A 20,988-nucleotide genomic window follows, 5' to 3' on the forward strand; every position below is an offset into this window, starting at 1 on the left:
ATCACTTAGAAAATGCAGGTTACGTACCTACTCACCTGGGGTATGGCTGCAGTACGAAATTAGGTACATATGTACCTACCTGTTGCCGGAATCGGATCTGATAAGTAGCGCGGAGAAACAATTTCGTCACAGTCAATAATTTTTTTTATCTCAATTCACTTAGCAACTTCGCTCTCCTTGTATTACCACCTATCAACCTATCAAAGTACCCCCTACTTGACTTCTACTGTGTCTTTGTGTGAAAGTCTTCGACTTAGGTAATCTAGTGCTACTTTCATCTCCGCTCCATTATCTGAAATAGAACTTGTCAAAAATCAATTTGTAATCCAAACGCCGATTGACCTTTTTCTACTTAAAATAAATAAAGGTAAACCCAAGTAACGACCTGAAGAATTTCCGCCGTAAAAATAAAATAAGAATAAGAATAAGAATCGCCTTTGCCCATATACCATTTTGCCCCGCGAACCAAGGCACATAACTCACCAAAAGCGGTCGGCGTTGTTACCTCTTAAATTCGTCGAGTTCACCGACAAGACAATCCTTTTACCACATTTTTCATCTAGGCAGCGCAAAGGGCGCATAAAGCCGCCATCATGTCCCCCTCAATTGTCACGATTGATAACACATCCGACTTCGACGTATCCAGTTCAACCCCGTCCCAGAATGGCTCTTCGGGCCCCCGAACCCTCCTACTCGCCCCTCCGTCTATCGCCAGTCACGAAGAAAAGTTACGAGATGTCTTAGCCGCTCACGACCGCTCAGTCACCGACTTACAAATGCTTGACCGTCTTTCCGCCGGTCTCGTCAATCTTCCCGACGCAACATATGACTTTATCTTGGTCCTCACGGATGCTGATGGCACCCGTGCCGAATCAACGCTCCTTCTCAACCGCGATGTTTTCGCCAAGATTGTACCAACCCTTAAAGTTGGAGGAAAGATCCAAGCCCAAGACGGCTCTCTAGTACAGAACAGCCAAGGACCAGATGCGCGCGAGGCCCTCCTGTCCGGTTTGGTGCCCGGTGCCGATGGTTTCTCAAAGCCAGATGATGGCGCTGCCAGTGCTGTTCCTCTTAAACTAGGACTGGGCAAGAACAAGAAGAGAAGCGCTGCTGGTCCTGCTGTGAAGAATGTTACCGTACACCAGGCCAATGGAAAAGATGCTAGTCTTGACATGGTTCCTCCACCTGTCAAGTCAACCCCTGCTGGTGTTGGTTTCGTGGACCTCAGCTATGACTTCGATGCTCCTGATGACGATGACGAACTCATTGACGAAGATACCCTGTTGACGGAGGAAGATCTGAACAAGCCATTGGCTATTCGTAAGTAGTCTTTCCCCATATGCTTCATTCAGTATTTGGTCCTAACTTAGATCACAGCTGCGGAATGCGTACCTAAGGTCGGCAAACGACGGCGTGCCTGCAAGGACTGCACGTGCGGTTTGGCTCAAAAGCTCGAGGCTGAAGACGCAGCAAGAAGGAAGCAGGCGGACGAGAAACTTCAAGCTCTCAAGCTTGACTTGAACGATCTAAATGAAGTAGACTTCACCGTCAAGGGCAAGGTTGGATCCTGCGGAAACTGTTCGCTAGGCGATGCTTTCCGATGTGACGGATGCCCATACATAGGATTGCCGGCATTCAAGCCCGGAGAGGAAGTCCGACTGCTGAACAATGTTGTCCAGCTATAATAGCATCGTGGCTGCTACAGCCATCTTCGGGATAGTGCGTAGGACATACTATTAAGCCACATTAGGGTACAGACTTGACGACGCATGCTGTCCGGGCATTTCAGGCATGGATATTGGTCGCTTTATATGCGAATGGAACGGTGTTCAGGGGGAAGAGGGTCTAAAAAAGATGGTTTCTGCAAGGCATGATTTATATCACACGAGAGCATCATAGATTCATGAGGATGATGACTCTTTGAGTTTATAGTTTTATTCATCGATTCGTTTTTAATTTTAATTCCAATGCTCCCCGTAGCTTTTGTGACAAATCCTTTTTTTTTAAAAAAAAAAAAATCTCAACGGATATGAGGCTGTTGAAGATTTAAGGTTACTAAGACATCCTAGCAACAAGATGCGTAGCCAACCCCAAGCATACCTCAACCGTGTCCTCATTCTCAGTCTTGATGTACCTAGCCCCCGATTTATTAGGGTATGTACGAGAGCTTTCGAATCATATAGCCTATTTTAGAGTATGCTTGGTGAACGAGTAGGTGGAAAATAACTTGATGAATCGAGAGGAGTTTATTAGTAAGACAATGGTAGATCTTATTTCTGATATTTTATATTTGGGCTTTGGCTGGGCAATGCACTAGGGACTCTAAACGGTATTCGACTTAAAGGTACCTTAGGTATAGCATGATTACCTAGGTACCTCCTATCTGGTAAGGTATTCACGGTTATGCCCTTTACGGAAGAGTAATGAACGTAGGCTCGTGGTCGTAGGGCTGCGAGTTTTATTAGAATAGCTACTCGATTTGTGTTACCCAACTAGGATTCGATTATTTTGTCTAAATGCTACCGTAACTTTTCAAAAATTACAAGACACGCCCTAGGTTTAGTTGACGTAGTCTTTATATATACCCAATGCCTATAGACGCTGCTCCCGTAAAAGTCCAGAAAGGTATGGTATCGTGACCAGTTGTGTACGTAGATGAGGATAAGCGACGAGGAGAGGTGACATGTATAGTATAGTTATAAGATTCTTCAGGCAATAGCCATACGAATTTACTACCACCTTAATATAAGACGGTTTCCTAGAATGATCTACGAAAACCTGGCTTGTGATCAATCAGGGGATAACTCGTGACTGGCCGTAGCTAGAGTGTTATAGACTCGAGGATGGTGGATATTGACACATGATGAAACCTCCAGCATCGCAAACTTTCATGATGAATATTCAGTAGGTACATTACTTAAGGAACTAGATCTATCAACATGCCTTTACTATTACTGCGTATTAGTTTTCAACGTATACCAGCTAAGTACCTAGGTACCTAGGTATCCATGTCGTAACCAGGTTTATATTTCTGCATGTAGCCATACTATGCATATAAATAACCTTTATAAGTAGGTCACTACAAGTGATCTCAAATCGATCTGGCTTACTTTTGAACATAAATGCATTCCTTAGGTATCCCACGTACTGCCGTTGCTATGCAGGACGGCGGCTTGAGTTGGCAAACACCTAACATCCATTGTCACGGAGCTTCCCCCGAGCGAGACGGGGTGGATGAAAGACGACAATGGCTCCGAAGTCAAGGTCATATAATGAGATACCTAACCTAGGATGGTTATGACTTAACCTCACCGGCGGAGAGTCGGATCAAATCCCAATATAAACGAGGTAGCCTATAGGGACCATCTATTTCCAATGATTGCGTAGGCATCGATCTCGTGAACTGATCAAGGGATTACTTTCCCTTAATTTTTTATTTTTGTTTATATCTTCCCCTCACTCCCAACGACTAAAAATAAACTGGTGGAGACATTCATGTGGTGAGGTTGAGTGACACATCCCTCTTTTCACTTAAACCAAGGCTAGGTTACGTGTTTTGTATGCGGTGCTTGTCTTACAAGTCTACTCTAGGTACTCCAAGATACAATGACGACGCCTCGTTTTTTTCCCGGTGGTATGTAACCTCTAACGACGGAACTAAAACGCAAGGAGGATCGGTAGTGAGTTATTCTTTTCACTACCTCGGAAGTGGCTTTATGTACATATATTCCCTCACCTCTTTCTATCGAATAGAGACGAGTTGAATCTATTCGTGGGAGCCGAGACGAAGTCGAAACAAGATTTCGGGACCGCGCATATGTCGGCGGCTTGGGGCTTTTGCGTTACTTAACTCTAACCTCCAATAATGAGGGCGTTGGTTGCTGAGTCTGAAACCCTTGCTACCTTACTACGAACTTGCATATGTACGGTATCTTACCTACTATGCTATGTAGGTATGTTTGCTTCCGATTTCAGCTCTGCTTCGGTCGGAAAAACCCGGCACCAATGACGAGGCTGTTTTTCAGCTTTGGGGATTGATAAGCTTGGCAAAGTATCTTGAGGGACGGTATACAAAAGTAGAATTTGACGTGTCGCTTCGAACTCGTACGCAGCAAACTCCTGCTGTGTTGCCGCTGAGTTGTCAAGATAAGATTTACCTTAGGTACCTGCTCTGCTGGTCCTGGACACGAATATATAGGTATATATATACCTATATATGAGTGAAAATCTAGGTATATGGAAATATGCCTTGCTTGGAGATTGGCTCATGTAAGACCGCTTTGTTGGTACATGAAAATTTTCTTATTGGACCTTTCGGATTACTATCCGATGGTAATGATGTAAATAAATGATGTCGATCCATATGTGGGCGAATTAGAGAGAGCCTCAATATCACGAGTTTGAGATACACATAACTGCTTTACGTACCTGAATAACGCGGTATCTGGGGTAAAAGTGTATCCTATCAATCGTATCAATCCCGTCAATTACGAGCGCGCGGACTTACTTATTTGAAAGTACCTACATTAGGTACTATTAGTATTCATCCCTACGAGATGAGATACCCAGGTGACCTAACCTAAGGTAGGCATTTCGCTTACATAGGAAGCTTGCAATTATAAGTGTCCTGGAGGGTAAAATTAAGAGATCAATGCAAGCGGATCGATCGGATTCGAAATCCCGTATGCATTTGGATCGGCGATAACTGGCTTCTTGATTGGAAATAATTTGTGTCTTGGGGAGAGCCTAACATAACAGTCATAAATATCCTCTTTTCAGAATAATTCATCAGCATAAGCAGTGAACATGTATTATACCAGGTAGCATTAGGTTAGGTAGTTGGACTGGTGATAACAAAACTCAAGAGTTTTTAGTGTCTTAGAAAGTCACCAGGTACCTAAGGATGATTGTAATTGGCCGAATCCGAGTCCTGGTTTTGGATAGGGTCGAGATTCAGCTAATCCTGGTACATAATAGAGTACTTTTTATTTTCAACTGTTCGAGAATCGTCAATTGAACAATGAACTTGCCCGGAAATGGAAACCCTTACTTGTACTTTTTTTTTTTTTTTTCTAATCAGGTCTGGTTCGGATCAACCTTCAATCTCACACCCCTTTCATACATAGGAGGTACATTGCGTTTGCACCTAACTGAGAAACAGTTGGTCCGTGATAAGTCGATCATCGATGTGACGGTTATTGTATCCATCTAAAAACCTGTTAAAGCAAGCAATTGATATTTACCTTAGGCAGGTATCTGTGCAGATTCGGACGATGTAAAATATAGTTTTGTAAAGATGGAAATTTTTATCTGTTCATCTAAAGTATTGGACAAGACCTATGCTTCTTGACATTTACCGCCAGGGGCACCAATGATTTTTCGGAATAATGAACATGGGATGGAACAAGGTTAGCATTAAATGTACCTAGCTCCTGAACTAATAGCAACTTCAAAAGTCAAGGGTCCAGGCCATGCATGTAACGGACAGACCGATATTTGTGTACGGTTTATGGTTTACGTATGTACTTCCTCTCCTTTTTAACATATTTTGGACTCCCCGCCTTTGTCGAAATGTTTTGCAGGACATCTTTTCTGAATAGAGATGCACATTGCAGCTAAAGTTACCTAAAATATTATTAAAGGTACTGCTTTTGCAATTCGTCCAGTTATTACCTATTCACTCCGGCAACTGACAATTGAATTGTTGCGTCGGACGGTTGTGATTGGAATTTGAAGACCCTGGCCGGGTGAGTTGGAGCCATGGCCCCTCCATTGCCCCAATGCCCAGCCTTTTTACTGCCCACATTCAGTAAAGCTTCTGTTCCGGTGGTGATTCAGGTGGCCCCCCAGCACTACCTAAAATTACTTACTATAGACAGGCCCCGCCCTGAATACGGATTGATCCAATTGAATTTCAGGTACGTAGATACATTATGTATGTACCTAAGGTACCCGTGAACATCTCACCTGCACCTGGGTACCTAAGAAGTGGAAATCAAGGCTAAAGGGGGTCGCAACGGCGCAGTTTGGGCCTTCTTTCCTTAGCCACTCTGCCACTCTGCCACTTTCCGCTGGTCACTCTAGCCACTGCCGTTCCCCGACCGCTTCTCCCCAAATTCCTCCCTTCCTGATCTTCGCTTTCTCAAGTCACTTTTTTCAATCCATCCCGATCTATCAATTCACCCAACAACCATCTGGCAAGGATTGACTAATCCCGTCAGTTCAGCTTCTCGAGCCTTAATAATTAACTAGACAAAAACTCGAGGGGATGAGCTTTCGGTTTTTCTGAGTCGTTTCGAGTATCCAGGATACTCGTGTCGGATCAGCGACACTCGTTCTTCTCTCGTAGCCTCCATTCGACAGTGTTGCTCCTGTTCCCTGGTCTCCGACTTCCAATCGACAACCACAACGGCTTCATACGTCCACAATGGCGTCGTCCTCCTCAAACGTTGTGGGCGTCCACTATAGAGTAGGGAAGAAGATTGGTGAAGGATCATTTGGTGTCATTTTCGAAGGCACCAATCTACTGAACAATCAGCAAGTTGCTATCAAGTTTGTAAGTAATCTGTCCTTGATTTTCTTTTTCTTTTTCTTGTCCCTCTCCTTTCCCTTGCCGTCGACAAGGCTGCTTTCCACTTGAGTCAATCTCCAACCACTACATGACCAACGCAAGACAGCCTGTTCTGACCACTAACACCTCGTAGGAGCCACGGAAGAGTGATGCGCCGCAATTACGAGATGAATACCGTACATACAAGATTCTTGTCGGATGTCGTAAGTTGATTAATGCCTTCCACTCATACCGTTTTCCGCGACTAACAAGCTTCGTCTCGCAGCCGGCATCCCTAATGTCTATTATTTTGGACAGGAAGGCCTTCATAATATTCTTGTCATAGATTTGCTAGGACCTTCGTTGGAAGACCTGTTCGATCACTGCAACCGAAGATTCACTATTAAGACAGTTGTCATGGTAGCGAAGCAGATGGTAACCACCCCTGAGTTAATTGAGTCAATTACGCGCAGGAACTAAACCGGATTTTAGCTTTCCCGAGTGCAAACCATCCACGAGAAGAATCTCATCTACAGAGATATCAAGCCCGATAACTTCCTCATTGGTCGCCCGGGTACCAAAGCCGCGAACGTTATTCACGTTGTCGACTTTGGTATGGCTAAGCAGTACCGAGACCCGAAGACGAAGCAGCACATTCCGTATCGAGAGCGAAAGTCTTTGTCCGGAACTGCACGATACATGAGTATCAACACCCATCTTGGACGCGAACAGTCACGACGAGACGATCTTGAGGCTCTCGGCCATGTGTTCATGTACTTCCTCCGAGGTGGTCTTCCGTGGCAGGGCTTGAAGGCTGCCACAAACAAGCAGAAATATGAGAAGATTGGTGAAAAGAAGCAGACCACCCCCATAAAAGATCTGTGTGAAGGTTTCCCGGAAGAGTTCAACAAGTATCTTACGTACGTGAGGAACCTTGGCTTTGAAGATACTCCTGACTACGATTATCTCCGCGAGCTCTTCACCCAGGCTCTGAAGAATACTGGCGAGGTCGAGGATGGCGAGTACGACTGGATGAAGATTAACAAGGAATCATCGACCAAAGGCTGGGATGCTATGCACAAGCCTGGACCTTATCACAACCCGAATAAGCAGCCAGGTGTCTCTGCTCGAGAGATGCACAGCCAGACTCGTATCAACAACAACTCTGGCGGCCTTACCCACGAGCGTTTAAACGCCGCGCAGCCCCCACCTCCGTCTCCAGCCAGGCAGACGGACAAGCGCCGGCAAAACGCCCTCGGCGCCACGGGAGCGCAGCGAGGTAGCGCGGTGGGGGGCCTTCGGGACATGTCTACACCAACTCCTTCAACGCAAGCCCAATTCCAGAACAGCAACCAGAACTTACCAACAAGGATGGCACCCCAAACGACCGTGGCATCGCCGACCGCGGGCAACGGAGTAGCAGCAGAGCCTCAACCGACGGGATTCCAGAAATTTATGAAGGTCCTTTGCTGCGGTTAGTTTGGAGCGTTGTCCGTACCAGTAACGAGCATGGAACTGATAAGCTTCTAGGTTAAATGCAATCTAGCGTGGCATACTAGCGATCTTATAGACTAGAAGTGATTCCGGATGGAATTCCTACGCCGAATTTTTCACCTACTAATGCATCCTGGTCCAAGGTGTTCATCCTACTAAGTCTTGGTCGCTATGTGTCGTTTCACAGTTGTCTTCTCGATGGATTTTGTTTGCGTGGGCCAAGAGCCTCGATAGTGCTGCTATACTTGATGTGTGTGTTTGAAGCAACACAAACTTACCGACACATTAAATCGCAGCCTGGATCACCCTATGCATATTTGCGGAATAATACCCCTACAGAGCCCTGGGAAGACGGCCTATCGAATACATGTTTTCCTATTAGGATCAAGGCTTGGCGTTACCCGAGATACGAATGAATATCTTTTTCCTTTCACGACTCGTTTTTTTATGAGATAGACACAGGCCGTTTAATTAGTAGAGCGCAGCACGGCGCTGGTGGGATTTGCACTGTTGGCGAGCATTGGGATTGGGATTCGTTTTTATTTTGTCATCCATCCCTTTATACACCATTCATAATTAAGAAGCAGGGGGAGGAAGGACCCAAGGGGATGAGACGGGTTTTGTATTAAAGCAGAGAAGTAGTGTGGAGGAGGGGGAGTGCAGAGTGGCAATAGTAGGAGGCGGAGGAGGAGGGGAGGGGGGATCTCGCAGTTTTGTGCGTGAGAAGCCCTGAGGGTGTTGCGTCGGTAGATGGTGGTATAGGACAAAAGAAAAAGATTCGTAATGATTTCGATGCTGACCGTGGCATCGTAAGTTGATTCAAAAAGATATATCTTGGGACCTCTGCTACGTTTGCTTGGCTGATTTGTGATACTCGATCATGTTGGACCAGTAGGTACTACCGTACTTTTATTAATATGCACCTATCACTATTCTTGAGCACGAGGACATTCTCTGACAGCAAAAATGTCGGTTATAGTAGCCTGTCCCTAAATCCACAAAACTTATACCGCAAGACTCTTGCCATAGGGATAGCAAGCCTATCTTATCTGGTGATGGATGGCTTTCGTTCTAGTATGGGCAATGTAATCAGTATATGAAGATGGGCCGTTAGTAGTAATAACATCCAACCAACTTCATCCTTTTCGTAATTCCTCTCCCTCCCTCCCTCTATCCTTCGTCAACCGTTAGGCTGCGTTAACCATAAAACAGCTTCTTTTTTCGTACAAAACCAGGACTCCCATTGATTGGCTACCTACTGACGACAACAATACGATGATGGTAGCTGTAGCAGGGTTTTATTTATTTATTTGTTTTTAATTTAAGTAAGCTTCTGCTTGATGAAGAATGACCGGAGATGAGATAGCTGCCAGGCGCAGGTGACGCCGAGGATGACGAGCTGGATGATCATCCAGCGGACGACGCGGGAGTTGGTGGATTCGGACTGGTCGCGGAACTCGGCTTCTCGTTCCTACGGGTTGGAGAGAGGTGGTGTTAGTACTAAGTTCTATGGATATATAGGTATAGGTATCTAGGCTATTTTGCTGCCGGGTTCCAAGTGATATATAATCTCAGTCATTTCCTTTGTAATTCTTATTTTCTACCCTCTGCCTAGGGTAACATATATAAATCCCAAACTAAAGGGGAAAAAAAGGAAGAGAAAGAATACAAGGGGGTATGACTCACTCGCTGGAAGATTTGTTCGCGGCGGATATCCTGGAGGCGGGTGTTGAGGTCGCGGACGCGCTGGGAGATGTCCATGAGCTTGGTCTTGTCGGTGGACTCGATCTCGGAGGAGCCGATGGCGAGGTCGAGGGTGAGCTTGATGCCGCCGTTGGGCTGGGACGCCGAGAGCCAGCCGGTACGCCCGCTGCTGCTGCTCGGCGTGAAGCAGATCTTGTGCTCCCCCGAGTCCGCCGCCGTGAACGTGAACTTGCCCGACGCCGCGCCCCGCTGTGAGACTACCTGGTGGTCGTTGTCGAAGATTTCCTGTACGGGGGGAGTTATGGGTTAGTACTGTGGGTTTTGATCATTCATAATTGTAATTGGGGGTTTCGTTTTTCTTTTTCTTTTTGCGCATTTATCATCTACCTATGGACTAGAGTAAAGAGGAATGATAGTGGGACTAACGTTAACGGAGATGTAGATGCTGATGCCGTCGTGCTTGGCCCAGGCATGTAGGTTATCGTCCCACTCTTCAGCAGTATAATGTCCGAGCACTAGAGTATCCTTGGGCAGCTCTTCGAAGAAGCATTTTGCGTTGGTGCCGTCGAGGAAGAAGTAGAGCGCATGGGCGACGGAGCCCAGCATTAGGAGGGGGAGAAGCACCCTCATTGCTGCTCGATGGTGTGTACGTGTGTGTGTATTATTTAATTGAAATTAAAATATACTTCGCAATTGATTGTATCGCAAGCTTTTATTTAGGGTCGAATCAAGTTCGAGTTGGTTTGTAGCGACGGGATGTTGGGTCGAATGAGGTGTAGTAGTTCGGATGGTTACCTGTGTGTGTGAAGCTTGTCGCGGGAACTTGTCAAGGTGCCACGTTCGAAAAAACGGCCTGGGCAGGGGGTTAGACGGACAGTTGCTTGCAGTGGCTTTAGTGCCCTTAGTGGCCTTTAAAGGTAGCGATTAGGCATTGTAAATGTACAGTATTGTACCACAGTAATATCAATCACGTGCTAGGTACCCAGACTTGTCGGACTTGCCAGGCGAGAGAAGAAGTGGCGGACTGTGGAAATGATATACCCCTGTTTTTCAATAACTCCTCTTTGGCGCATAAGGTTCAAATAATTTTTTACCATTTCAATCAATCAATCACTTTTACACCACCAAAAAATCGATGCGCGATACTCTGTTTCTACGGCGTAATAGCGTCATCCACTTTTAATAATTGAAACATCGAACCAACGCTCCCATACCTCTGAACTATCTCAAATCAGGCTTATTTCTATTCTTCTGTCATGTGTTAATACGCGTATGTAGTTTAATACTTCTATATTCGGCCGTTAATACGCCCATCTCATACACCGTGCTTCCCCATCTTCTGTCTTCCAATAACTGTGCCTTCTAGATGATATAGGAGGCCAGCAGGCTCACAAAAGGAAAAGGGAAAAAAGGGGAAAAAACATAAACCCCAGTAATATCTGCACGCTATGGCTTCCCACGATGTTCGCGATGTTCTCAACCTACCACTTGATGCCGGTTCCCGACCAGCCAAAAAGCAGAAAACTAACGTTCCGCGACCGAATTTAAAGGGCTTAGCAAGGGAGGTGCAGAACTTAGGTGGCGATAACCCTATTGCGATTGTTCCAGAACTGGTCACATTCAAAAAGAGGCGCTTTGGAAGCAGGAAACCGGCTGCGCGATGGGAATTACGTCCTTTCCGCAACTCTGCGCGATCCGACCAGTCATTGCACTTAAGACATTGGAGGAAGCAGACGGAAGATAACGCCAGACCACAGGATGAGAAGAATGGGGAGAACGGGACCAACGCTGAAGAGAAGCCAGCGGAGCTTGAAGACTCGGGATTCGCCAAGTTCAACGTACAAGTGGACATTCCCCAGTATAGCGACGACCAATATAATTCGAATTTGAAGAGCGATGACTGGACGAAAGACGAGACAGATTACCTATTCGAACTTGCTCGGGACTTCGATCTTCGATGGCCTCTGATATGGGATAGGTACGATTATCAGTCCAAACTGGATGGGGCTATAACGAATGGCGAGGGAGCGGATAGCACCGATCCTAAAACTGCTGTAGTCCCAGTCCCAGCATCTAAAGGGAGGACTATGGAGGATCTGAAGGCTCGGTATTACGAAGTGGCGGCAAAGATGATGGCCGTTCAGAAGCCTGTTCAATACATGACCCAGGCCGAATTTTCACTTCACGAAATCATGGCCAATTTCAACCCCGTCTCGGAAACAAAGCGTAAGATGTTTGCCGCAGATGCGTTATCGAGATCTCGAGATGAGGCTCAGGAGGAGGAGTTATTACTAGTCGAAGTACGACGGATACTTGCCCGCCAGGAGAAGCTCAACCAAGAACGTCGCGAACTTTACAATCGCCTTGATTATCCCCACACGGAGCAAGACATCAACGCGTTCAAGTCCAGTACTGGATTGCAGACGCTTCTTCAGAATCTAATGAATGTTGACAAGACCAAGAAGAGGAAATCGATTATGGAAGCTAACGGCGCGAACACGCCGGCATCAGCTCATCCCTCAGCTCACCCCTCCAACCATCCCAATTCTACTCCAATTTCAGAAACCCGCCGTGAAAGCATTGCAGCCTCTTCAACGGGCCGCCGTGATTCTGCCGTGGGCGAGCGTCCTGAACGACCTGCTAAGAAGGGAGCACAGCCCGAGCGTAAGAAGCTCACTGAGCAGGAAGAACAGGTTTACGGTGTATCGCATCATGACCGGCTACCTTCAGGGCCGACGTTCCGTTACGAACGAATCAACAAGATACTCACAACCAAGAGCAACGCTCAACACCAGCGTATCACCAATACCCTGGCCGAGCTGGATATCCCGAGCAGGCTCAACATGCCTACAAGGGCTGTCGTAGAGGAGATGGAAAAGCTGCTCAACTCTATCGGCGTTCTTCTCGATATGCGGAAGATGAACGATAAGATCGAAGCCGAGATTAGGCTTGAGAAAGCGAAGAAAGCCGAGCGCGAGAAGGCGCTGGCTCCTCCTCAGCCGGAAGACGAGGCTAAAGGCGAAGAGTCGGAAGAAACTCCCACCGCAAGTGACGAGGATAAGAAAGAAGATGATGCCGCGGTGGATAAAAATGCTGCAGAGAAGACCGGTAGCGAAGCACCTACGACGAATAACGAAACAAAGGGAGATGCTGCCGGCGAGAGCGGCGAACCCGTAAGTGCAGAGGGCACAGAGAAGGGAACCGAGGATAAAGGGGTGCGGCCAGAGAGCAGTAGTGGGCGTAAGAGAAGTGCAAGCGTGCTGAGTGCCAGCAGCGATAAGAGCGCTAAGAGGCAGAAGAAGTAAACCCATACGAAGAAGCGTGCAAATTAAGAACGTGCTTTAAGTGTAGCGCTATGGAAAAAATTACCCCGTGGCCGTTACCTCTTACAAGAAACTGGCACCAGGGTTGTAAGCTGGATGATGTTACGATAGTAAGATGGGAATAACATACTTACCTAACGCATAGGTTTATTATGCTATAACTGTCCTTTTTTTTCGATCCTATTTGCCCTGTTTTTCGTGATTGGGTGATTGCTACTCTAGGTACCAGGTAGGTAGGTTCCTCATGCTAGGCAAGGTGATCGAAAAGTCGATCAATCCCTTATATGCCTGCGGTGTATCTGTAACTTGCTCGAGCTTGTTGATGCTCAGTCTCTTAGCTGAGAGTTAGTCCGTTACTTCACGAACTTAATATCTTTAAGGAAATATTAATATAATAGTGGCAGGCACTAGGGCAGTTCTCTGCATCGAGGAACTTGTGGCTGGATAGGAGATATGGACCTAACCTAAGGTAATAGTTATTCCCCATCACGATTCCTCGTTAGGTATCATTCACGAACTTGCGTGAAACTCATTCCTAGTAGTTTGCCGGGTAAGCTCTTCTTAATAACAAATATTCATATAGAAGTATACATACACTAGATCTCTTGTAGATACTACCTAGGGTAGCTTGAGACACAGGTATTTGCTAACTTAGAGAACTTACCTATCTCACCGGTACTTCTTAAATCCACCCAAAGCAACTTCACTCAACTTGCTGTATAATGCTTGAGTAAGCTACTAGGTTAGGTAGGTAGGTATGCCGTCGAGATCCCACCGGAAGCATATAACATCATCCAATACAACAAGACTAAGGAAACCCATTCGCGTAAACGCAAAATAGCCTATGCTCTCTCGTTTATAAATCGTCCGACAGGGGCAAACGGGCCCCAGGTTGCATTGCGCATTCTATTGTATTGTAGCTATCGCATCCCCTATGATATTAAGTTGCTTTTTTTTTTTTTTTCTTGCATATGCACACACATCCATATCCTTCCTCTAAAACCGTTGACCGTTGTATCTAAAGTTATATTAAATACTGACAAAGCGTTTCAATAATAACCAACAGGTAGGTAACTGACTGTGATATTACGTGTTTAAAGCAGATTTCAATTCCCCTAAAATAAGCTCTCATATAAATACAGCCATCTAGATCCTTCGCGCGCAGCTCCAAAGCCAAACTGCAACCGACAAAATCATAGACCGGGTATCTTAAACATAGATCTCTCTATAATGCCATACCTCTCTCTTTCTCTCTTCTTCTTTTCGCCGAAAATCCTCGTCTTCGCGTGATGGCGCAACTACAAGCCCGCCCTTGTAAAAATAACACCATGTGTGTGTGACGGCCGTGATCTCGTAAGTAAAGCTGATCCCTATATTCTCCCCTCCTAAAAAGCACATCTAAGAAACGCGGGTGATAGGAGATTCGTGAAGTCCGTATACATGCACCCCCTAGAAGTAAAGGAAAGAAAAGGAAGACAGTTGCTACCAACACATGAATTAACCATATAGCTACCGGAGCTATCTGGTATATTCCTATTAGACGTATATCAATCCATCGTATATATATAGCAAATGCGTGGCCATCGCATATCTTGCTGCCGAAGTCCCATGCTCCCAGTGTCGAAAGTTTGATCCCGTCGTTCTAGGCGTATTCGAATCTTGCGGCACAGGAGATCTAATCGTCCTCGGCAAGCGAAGAGGGGTGGGTAGCAGGAGTGCCAAAAAGTACAGTACTTATTTAGACAACAGCAGCGATAAACCTAGACATCTTGATCGATATCCAGCAATTATAAGTAATCATCATCTGTATCCATCATGCCGTGCCATGTCAGCTAATGGCACCGCGTGTCACCCGAGCAGGATTACCAGCGACGACCGTAAACGGAGGTACATCCTAAACGTTTGTTAGTACCATACCTCAAGGTTAATGTCATTATCCGCTCAAGACTTACCTTAGTAACCACTGCGCCGGCTGCGATTGTCGCCCCTTTCCCAATCCTAAGGCCGAGAAGGATTATAGCGCCACCTCCGACCCAGACATCTTCATCAATGTAAATAGGGGCGCCTCGGTGGGGGCTTTTACTCCCTTTGCGTTTCTTGGGGTCCGTATGTAGGGTACCGCCGAAGAGACTAACGTTCGGTCCGATGTAACAGTTGTTGCCAATAATGATTTCCATAGGATCGATGATGGTGCAATTTCGGCCGATAAAAACATTGTTTCCGATAGCAATATTGTAACCATAATCGCACGTGAATGGCGCCTCGACAACTACTTCTTGTCCCACGCTACCGACATTTGTAATCGACGATTGTAACTGAGGGTTCATAAAGATAGGCTCCGTCGGGTGTAAAATCTCTCGGAAAAGCCGAGACCGCTCGGACGCCGATACTCCAACACTCGGGTTGGTGGAGTTATTAAACCTGAAACATGCGGCGCTACATCTCTGCCTCTCCAGCACTAACTCTTCGTCGAATGGATAGTACTGATTTCCCGTGAGCATTTCTTCCTTCTGCGTTCTCTCCCGGTCAGGCGGCAAATGTTGAGATAATGCAAGGCGTGCTGCTTCCTGAGGGTCGGTTGCCGTAGTTGGTTGAGGCGGCGGCGGCGGCGGCGGCGCAGGTTGGCTTGGATGACTTTGGAGTGGCGGGCTGCTGCTTCGAGTTGGCGGAAGAATGTTGATCTGCGGAAGCGAACCAGAATGTGAAGTGTCGTGCTCCGTACGTGTAAGGTCGTGTAATGGTGGCACTCTCTGGTAATCCTTGTGTCGGTCGACGCCGCTTAATGGCGTTGGTAATTGCATAGTACTGCTCGTAGCACTTATCGGAGTGGGGAACATAGTTCCCGGGTTGGTATATGATATCGAAGATAGTTTGTTGTTTTCTGGACTTGTAGCAGACGGAGTCGGTGTGGGAAGGGTGGCCGGGACAGTTTGCCGGCTATTGTCCGCTAGAATCGGCCGGCCCTGCACTGGTTCTATCCGGAGTGGTTGGCCACGGTAAGCCTGGACTGGTTGATCACGCTTCGGGGGTGGTGGGGGCGGAATCGGGTAGCTACTCTGCTGCGGCATTCCATAGGCACCTGGAGGTACATAGCTAGGATCCTTAGATTCGAGCGGAACAGTGACGGGTTTGTTCTCCATTTTCTGGTAACCTCGCTGGTTGGGGTATCCGTGACATACGAAACCGCCTCGAACACAGTTGGTACCTACTCAGTCCATGAGTAAAAGGGAAATGCGTTTTTGTCCGGGGGGAGGCTCACATTGTGGTTTTGTTTCATCGCACTTCTTCTTTCTCTTTCGACAGGTGAGGCAGCTATAACGGTTGGTACGGGGAGCCGATACCTCGCCCTTACGTATCGAGGTGCCTTTTTTTGGCACCTACAACACGTAAGAGGACGCGGGACCGGCAGCCATACCTAAAAGTTAGCAACAGGGTCCTGGATGCAACGCGTAAGAGAGGCGAAATGATGGGGTCCTAGTTACCCAGTCTTGGTCCGGTTACTAAAATTCCGCTTCCTCTTCTTGGGATCTGACTGTATCATAGTATCACCTTTCCTCTGTTCCTGGCTATAGGAGCCACTTCCGTAGAGTGTGGAACCATCATCACCATCCGGACTCGTCGCTGTGTAATCGTGCTGAGATTCCATATGGGAAGTTCCTCTTCGAAGTGTATCGCCGAGCTGCTCATCGGTCGGCGAGGGAGCCATGCCAGCGGGACTCTGCCGGTCGTATGCGCTACGCTCATCTGCATGCCCTTGCCGCGGATACCAGGACTCGTGATGTTCCCGACTCTCCTCACCATAGTGCCTATATTCCCGATCTCTCTGCGGAGTTGAATACGATTCACGTGATTCTACTTGAGGTGCTTGCTCTCGCTCTCGAGCAATTAGTCCATCTCTACGCGGCTCATCTGAGATTGAGCGTTTGCGCTTATGCGCACCTTCAACATCTGGATAGTTAGTAGGTTGGTAAGATGAGCGCTCGGAATTTAGCCCCGACCAGTGCTCTCTTTGGTTTGTAGAAGTCTCTCCAACTTTGGATTCGTGGGTGATCATTTGACGAGCGGGTCGTTCCTCGGAGGTAGCTCGTATCGAGGTAGGGCTGCTTCCAGACCTCTCGATACCTTTTTGTTCACCTCCATTCAAAGCCGTAAACGTCGCCATAGTTCGTCCAACAATATCTTCAGCCCAACAGCCCTGCGTGAGGTGCATAGAATTCGTCGATTTAGATGTATAATAGCCAGATAATGATTACTGTGTGGTAAATCCTTAAACTAGCTGAGTCTGCATTTAAGATCTGGTAAGCCCGGTGCAGTTGCCCGTTGAGAACTCCGAACTAATAATTGAGGGCGCGGTCCTGGGCGCAGTCGAAGTACGTAGCCTTAGTTGACGTACGACCTGGTTGAAAAGACCAGTAGAGAAGCTGGAAAACACCGGAGGTGAAAGGCTAATAAATGAAGTTGTAAACAAGGCCACCCAGAGCTGATGATGATGATGATGCACACAGCAATAGCGTTATGATCTGGCAGAATTTCCGAATCACAGTCCCTGCAGGTCAGTGCATTAAAATGAAGCAATGTGAAGGTCGCGATCTGACGAAATTCAGACCCTCAATCGATGCGCGTGTCGTGGGGCTGGACAATGGGTGATCTGCAAGAAAACTCTAGGTTTTGACTGTGACGAACTTCAAAAGCGAGTGCGCGGGGAGGCAATTTTGTGCAAGCGAGCGGGATTGAGCCAGCCGCACCTTGTTCTTATCGAATCCGGCAGCGTAATACGACAGTGACTTGCAAGGGCTGCTGCGGTACGTTGCGTAGTGCCGTGTTGCGGTGTAAGCAGCAAGCTCGCAGGCTGCTGCGCCTAAACAACTGCACGTTGGTCTGCGCTGCTAAAGGGAATCCTATCCAGGGAACGTTTTTTTTTTTCCTCCGTTAGTGATAACTAGACCGAGTATAGCTATCTGAGCTTTGTACGGCGTGGAAAAACTCCAGACTAATTTGTTTTTTTCTTGTGAGGCCCGGCCCACGATGCAACTTGTCGAATTTTGAACCAACTGTATTGGATTTCCCGGGTTCCCGCTTGATTCTCGTGTTGGGATCCTACACCTTTATTTAATGCGTACACAACAAAAAGGAACCAGCCAGCGCTTGACGATTTTGACGCGCGATTAATTATTTGCCCTGCTGCGCCTGTGGGAATGAAATAACTTTCGGATGCCTCTGGCTTTGACTCCCTTTACCAACGTTAGGGGTAAGGTAAGTTTCAATGCTAATGTTGATAGTCCCTCTCTTCACCTCCCTTCTACAAATAACCCAAGGTACCACCGGAAAAAGCCAAGATAAACGGAGGGAAAGGGGGGTGGGATAGAAAAGTGATTTGCAATAGGGCAATTGAGTAGTAGTAATCAAGGCAGCATGTAGCAGCAGTAGGAAGGAATATAAGAAAATATAAAGGAAAAAAAAATTATGTGGCTAGCCAGCAGCACCAGCAGCTCGAGCAGGGCCCAGGCGGAGCGGGAAGTTGATGTAAGGTTGGGTTTGGTAGAGGGTAAGGTACAATAGATACGTTGGTGGATAAGGTAGGTTAGCTGGGCAGCTGGGGTGAACTAGTCCTCTTCCTCTTGATCAGATATAGTATTGTACCTCCTAAGGTTTGGGTAAGTATTGTAGTATTATTATGTATGTAAGTATTGTGTTGTCTTGTATAATCAACACAAATACAGATGCAAATACAATAATACAGTACCTAGGTACCGACTGAAAGTACCTTATCTGGCATGCACGCATGCAAGGCAGTAACAGGTGTTATGTATGGATGTATGTATGTAGGTGAGTGTTAGGTAAGTACCTAGGTAAGCGAGCGTGAGTGGGAAAAGAGCGGATGCAAGTAATTAACGTTGCCTTAAAGAGGTAGCTGGCAATTGGTGTAATGTACCATGTATATCCAATATGTAAATGAAATGCTGCAGCTTTTAGAGGATAAGAATTTAGAAGAAAAGAATTCCCCAAAAAAAGATTTTGACTATGACTCCATGTCCTCCGCGGGATGCCTCGATAGTTTTGTATTTGTACCGCGGGCGATCGACGAACCCTGCGAATGTACCTCTCTATGTATTGGGCGGCATGGCGCTTGATGATCGGGCAAGGTGATGATCGAAACAGAGATACATATAAAACCGCCGAAGTACATATTATACCTTGGCCTTTTTTTTTTCTCCAGGGATACGTGCGTACCCAGGTATCTAATGTGGGTACGTGCGTCCGCGCGCAACGAGCATCCATTAGAGAAAGAACCTTCAACCTGGAAGCGAGTTGAGCAACGTCGGCTCCTTAGCAAGGATATCCGCACGTTTCGTGTCGTACGTACGGGTACTAATAGTAGGTACCTTAAGTTCCTATGTCAATTTGTACCCAGGTACTCACGCTAACGCTAGCATCTCACATAGACGCCTGTTTACAATTCCGCGGCGGATCTTACCTTAGGTACGTACATGCGAGCAAAACCTTGGAAGCGTCCGAGCGTAAATACTATTGATGTAAGATGTACTTAGGTAGTTAATATTTGGTATGTAACTATTTACATATTTATAATATAATATCTTTACAATTTACTTCCTTACTTCCTTATTTAGGTAAATATTTTTAAAAACATTTTAACATAATTAATAAGACGCCTATTCAAACACCAAATGAAATTATATATTAATATTTTCTGATATCGAATGGAACTAAGTCCCGAGTGTTAAAGCCGAGAGATAGTATAATATTAAGGTCCTATAACTTAAAGCTGCTTTCGTCGTTACCATGATCATTCACATTCACATTCACATACATACACGCCTAACGCACCTAGGTCTGATAATCAGTCTTCTGTCTCCCGCCATTCTTCATGCGATGTTACCGAATCTAAACCGGGTGGCACTGCCGTAGGAGCATTCATCATCAGATACCGCACCGAATACGACGAATAGAGGCGAGTACCTGACTTTGACCCCAACGGCAACGAACCTGTCCTGCTTCCTCTTCGAACCCTATAGCATTCCGGAGAATGTGCTTTACCTAGTATTTTTTTTCTTCTTCTCCTGTGGAGTCTTAGTAAATAAATCATACCTTATTTGACCGCTTCCTATTCTTATTCGTTACTCGTCATCCGAGACAAAATACTAAGCGTTGATAAGCTTCTTCAACATAATCGTATGCTTTGCCCCGTACCTCTCTTCTCTCTTGATGCCACCAACGGCCCCCCTTTAACGTTGCACGGGGCTTTTCTCAAAAGGTGCCAATTGGACTATGCCATTCACTACGGTATTTGTCACGTCTCGTCTCGAAGCTACGATATGATAGGTGTAGCACTTTTCGGCCCGCAAAAAAAAGTATCGTTGTGTTCGTCTCTGTATGTTACTGGCGTATCGATGCGATATGGGGATGAATGGGGAAAACATATGGTTACCTATACCCTATACTACATAGTATGTAAGTCAATAGAGGCCGCTTCTTAAGACCCGGTCGCGGCCCTACGAACCCTTGATATGATTATCCTAACCCACGTAATATTAAGCTGCCCTCTACATAAGGTAAGAGACCAAAATAGCACACACGCAGGTGTGAAGCAGGTTTGGTAAATGTAGCTAGGATGTAGAAGACGCCGTGCGATTGGGGGGATCTGAGTAGTTCAAAAGGGAACCTCGATCTTGTAGAAGTCCACGAGCGGCACAGCAAAAGAGAAAAAAAAAAAAAAAAAAAAAAAGGAAGGGTGCAACGCCAAATTCCCGCCTTGGGTCATTAGAATTCTGCCAATTCTTGTCGCGGCAGCATCTGCTTCCAACCAAAAAGAGGCAGACCCTGGAAGCACTGCCGGCAGGTAGGTGGTCAGAGGAGTTTGCGAGTCTGCGAGTCTGGTTGTACATTAGAAGTTAACTC

General features: G+C 46.5%; 7 protein-coding genes across 7 annotated transcripts; 4 read left to right on the top strand and 3 right to left on the bottom strand.

Annotated features, from left to right (window-relative positions):
- The first annotated feature begins 125 nt into the window (after window positions 1-125).
- On the top strand, window positions 126-1,962 carry F4812DRAFT_428769 (DUF689-domain-containing protein). The gene is made up of 2 exons (XM_047934214.1): window positions 126-1,320; window positions 1,378-1,962. The coding sequence occupies exons 1-2, from the start codon at window positions 594-596 to the stop codon at window positions 1,683-1,685; spliced, it is 1,035 nt and encodes a 344-aa protein (XP_047790389.1). The 5' UTR covers window positions 126-593; the 3' UTR covers window positions 1,686-1,962.
- A 4,465-nt stretch (window positions 1,963-6,427) lies between these two features.
- On the top strand, window positions 6,428-8,029 carry F4812DRAFT_459357 (casein kinase I; the record flags this gene model as incomplete). Its single annotated transcript, XM_047937530.1, has 4 exons — window positions 6,428-6,556; window positions 6,705-6,774; window positions 6,837-6,985; window positions 7,043-8,029. The coding sequence occupies 4 exons, from the start codon at window positions 6,428-6,430 to the stop codon at window positions 8,027-8,029; spliced, it is 1,335 nt and encodes a 444-aa protein (XP_047790390.1).
- A 1,079-nt stretch (window positions 8,030-9,108) lies between these two features.
- Window positions 9,109-10,736, bottom strand: F4812DRAFT_389580 (emp24/gp25L/p24 family/GOLD-domain-containing protein). The gene is made up of 3 exons (XM_047932105.1): window positions 10,175-10,736; window positions 9,731-10,033; window positions 9,109-9,515 (listed from the first exon to the last, which is right to left on the bottom strand). The coding sequence occupies exons 1-3, from the start codon at window positions 10,376-10,378 to the stop codon at window positions 9,366-9,368; spliced, it is 657 nt and encodes a 218-aa protein (XP_047790391.1). The 5' UTR covers window positions 10,379-10,736; the 3' UTR covers window positions 9,109-9,365.
- A 100-nt stretch (window positions 10,737-10,836) lies between these two features.
- Window positions 10,837-13,621, top strand: F4812DRAFT_428778 (uncharacterized protein). The gene is made up of 2 exons (XM_047934215.1): window positions 10,837-13,404; window positions 13,536-13,621. The coding sequence occupies exon 1, from the start codon at window positions 11,197-11,199 to the stop codon at window positions 13,051-13,053; it is 1,857 nt and encodes a 618-aa protein (XP_047790392.1). The 5' UTR covers window positions 10,837-11,196; the 3' UTR covers window positions 13,054-13,404; window positions 13,536-13,621.
- A 1,278-nt stretch (window positions 13,622-14,899) lies between these two features.
- Window positions 14,900-16,211, bottom strand: F4812DRAFT_459360 (trimeric LpxA-like protein; the record flags this gene model as incomplete). The annotated part of the gene is made up of 2 exons (XM_047937531.1): window positions 14,900-14,965; window positions 15,024-16,211. 2 exons carry the CDS (start codon window positions 16,209-16,211, stop codon window positions 14,900-14,902), a joined length of 1,254 nt encoding a protein of 417 aa, XP_047790393.1.
- A 338-nt stretch (window positions 16,212-16,549) lies between these two features.
- F4812DRAFT_459361 (uncharacterized protein) lies at window positions 16,550-17,281 on the bottom strand (the record flags this gene model as incomplete). Its single annotated transcript, XM_047937532.1, has 1 exon — window positions 16,550-17,281. The coding sequence occupies one exon, from the start codon at window positions 17,279-17,281 to the stop codon at window positions 16,550-16,552; it is 732 nt and encodes a 243-aa protein (XP_047790394.1).
- Window positions 17,282-19,653: 2,372 nt separating this feature from the next.
- Window positions 19,654-20,801, top strand: F4812DRAFT_428793 (uncharacterized protein). Its single transcript, XM_047934216.1, has 4 exons — window positions 19,654-19,989; window positions 20,050-20,231; window positions 20,281-20,530; window positions 20,591-20,801. Exons 1-2 carry the CDS (start codon window positions 19,873-19,875, stop codon window positions 20,185-20,187), a joined length of 255 nt encoding a protein of 84 aa, XP_047790395.1. The 5' UTR covers window positions 19,654-19,872; the 3' UTR covers window positions 20,188-20,231; window positions 20,281-20,530; window positions 20,591-20,801.
- The last annotated feature ends 187 nt before the right edge of the window (window positions 20,802-20,988 follow it).

Source organism: Daldinia caldariorum (assembly GCF_022478825.1).
Source record: "Daldinia caldariorum strain CBS 122874 unplaced genomic scaffold F4812scaffold_8, whole genome shotgun sequence".
In the NCBI taxonomy this organism is placed as follows: domain Eukaryota; kingdom Fungi; phylum Ascomycota; class Sordariomycetes; order Xylariales; family Hypoxylaceae; genus Daldinia; species Daldinia caldariorum.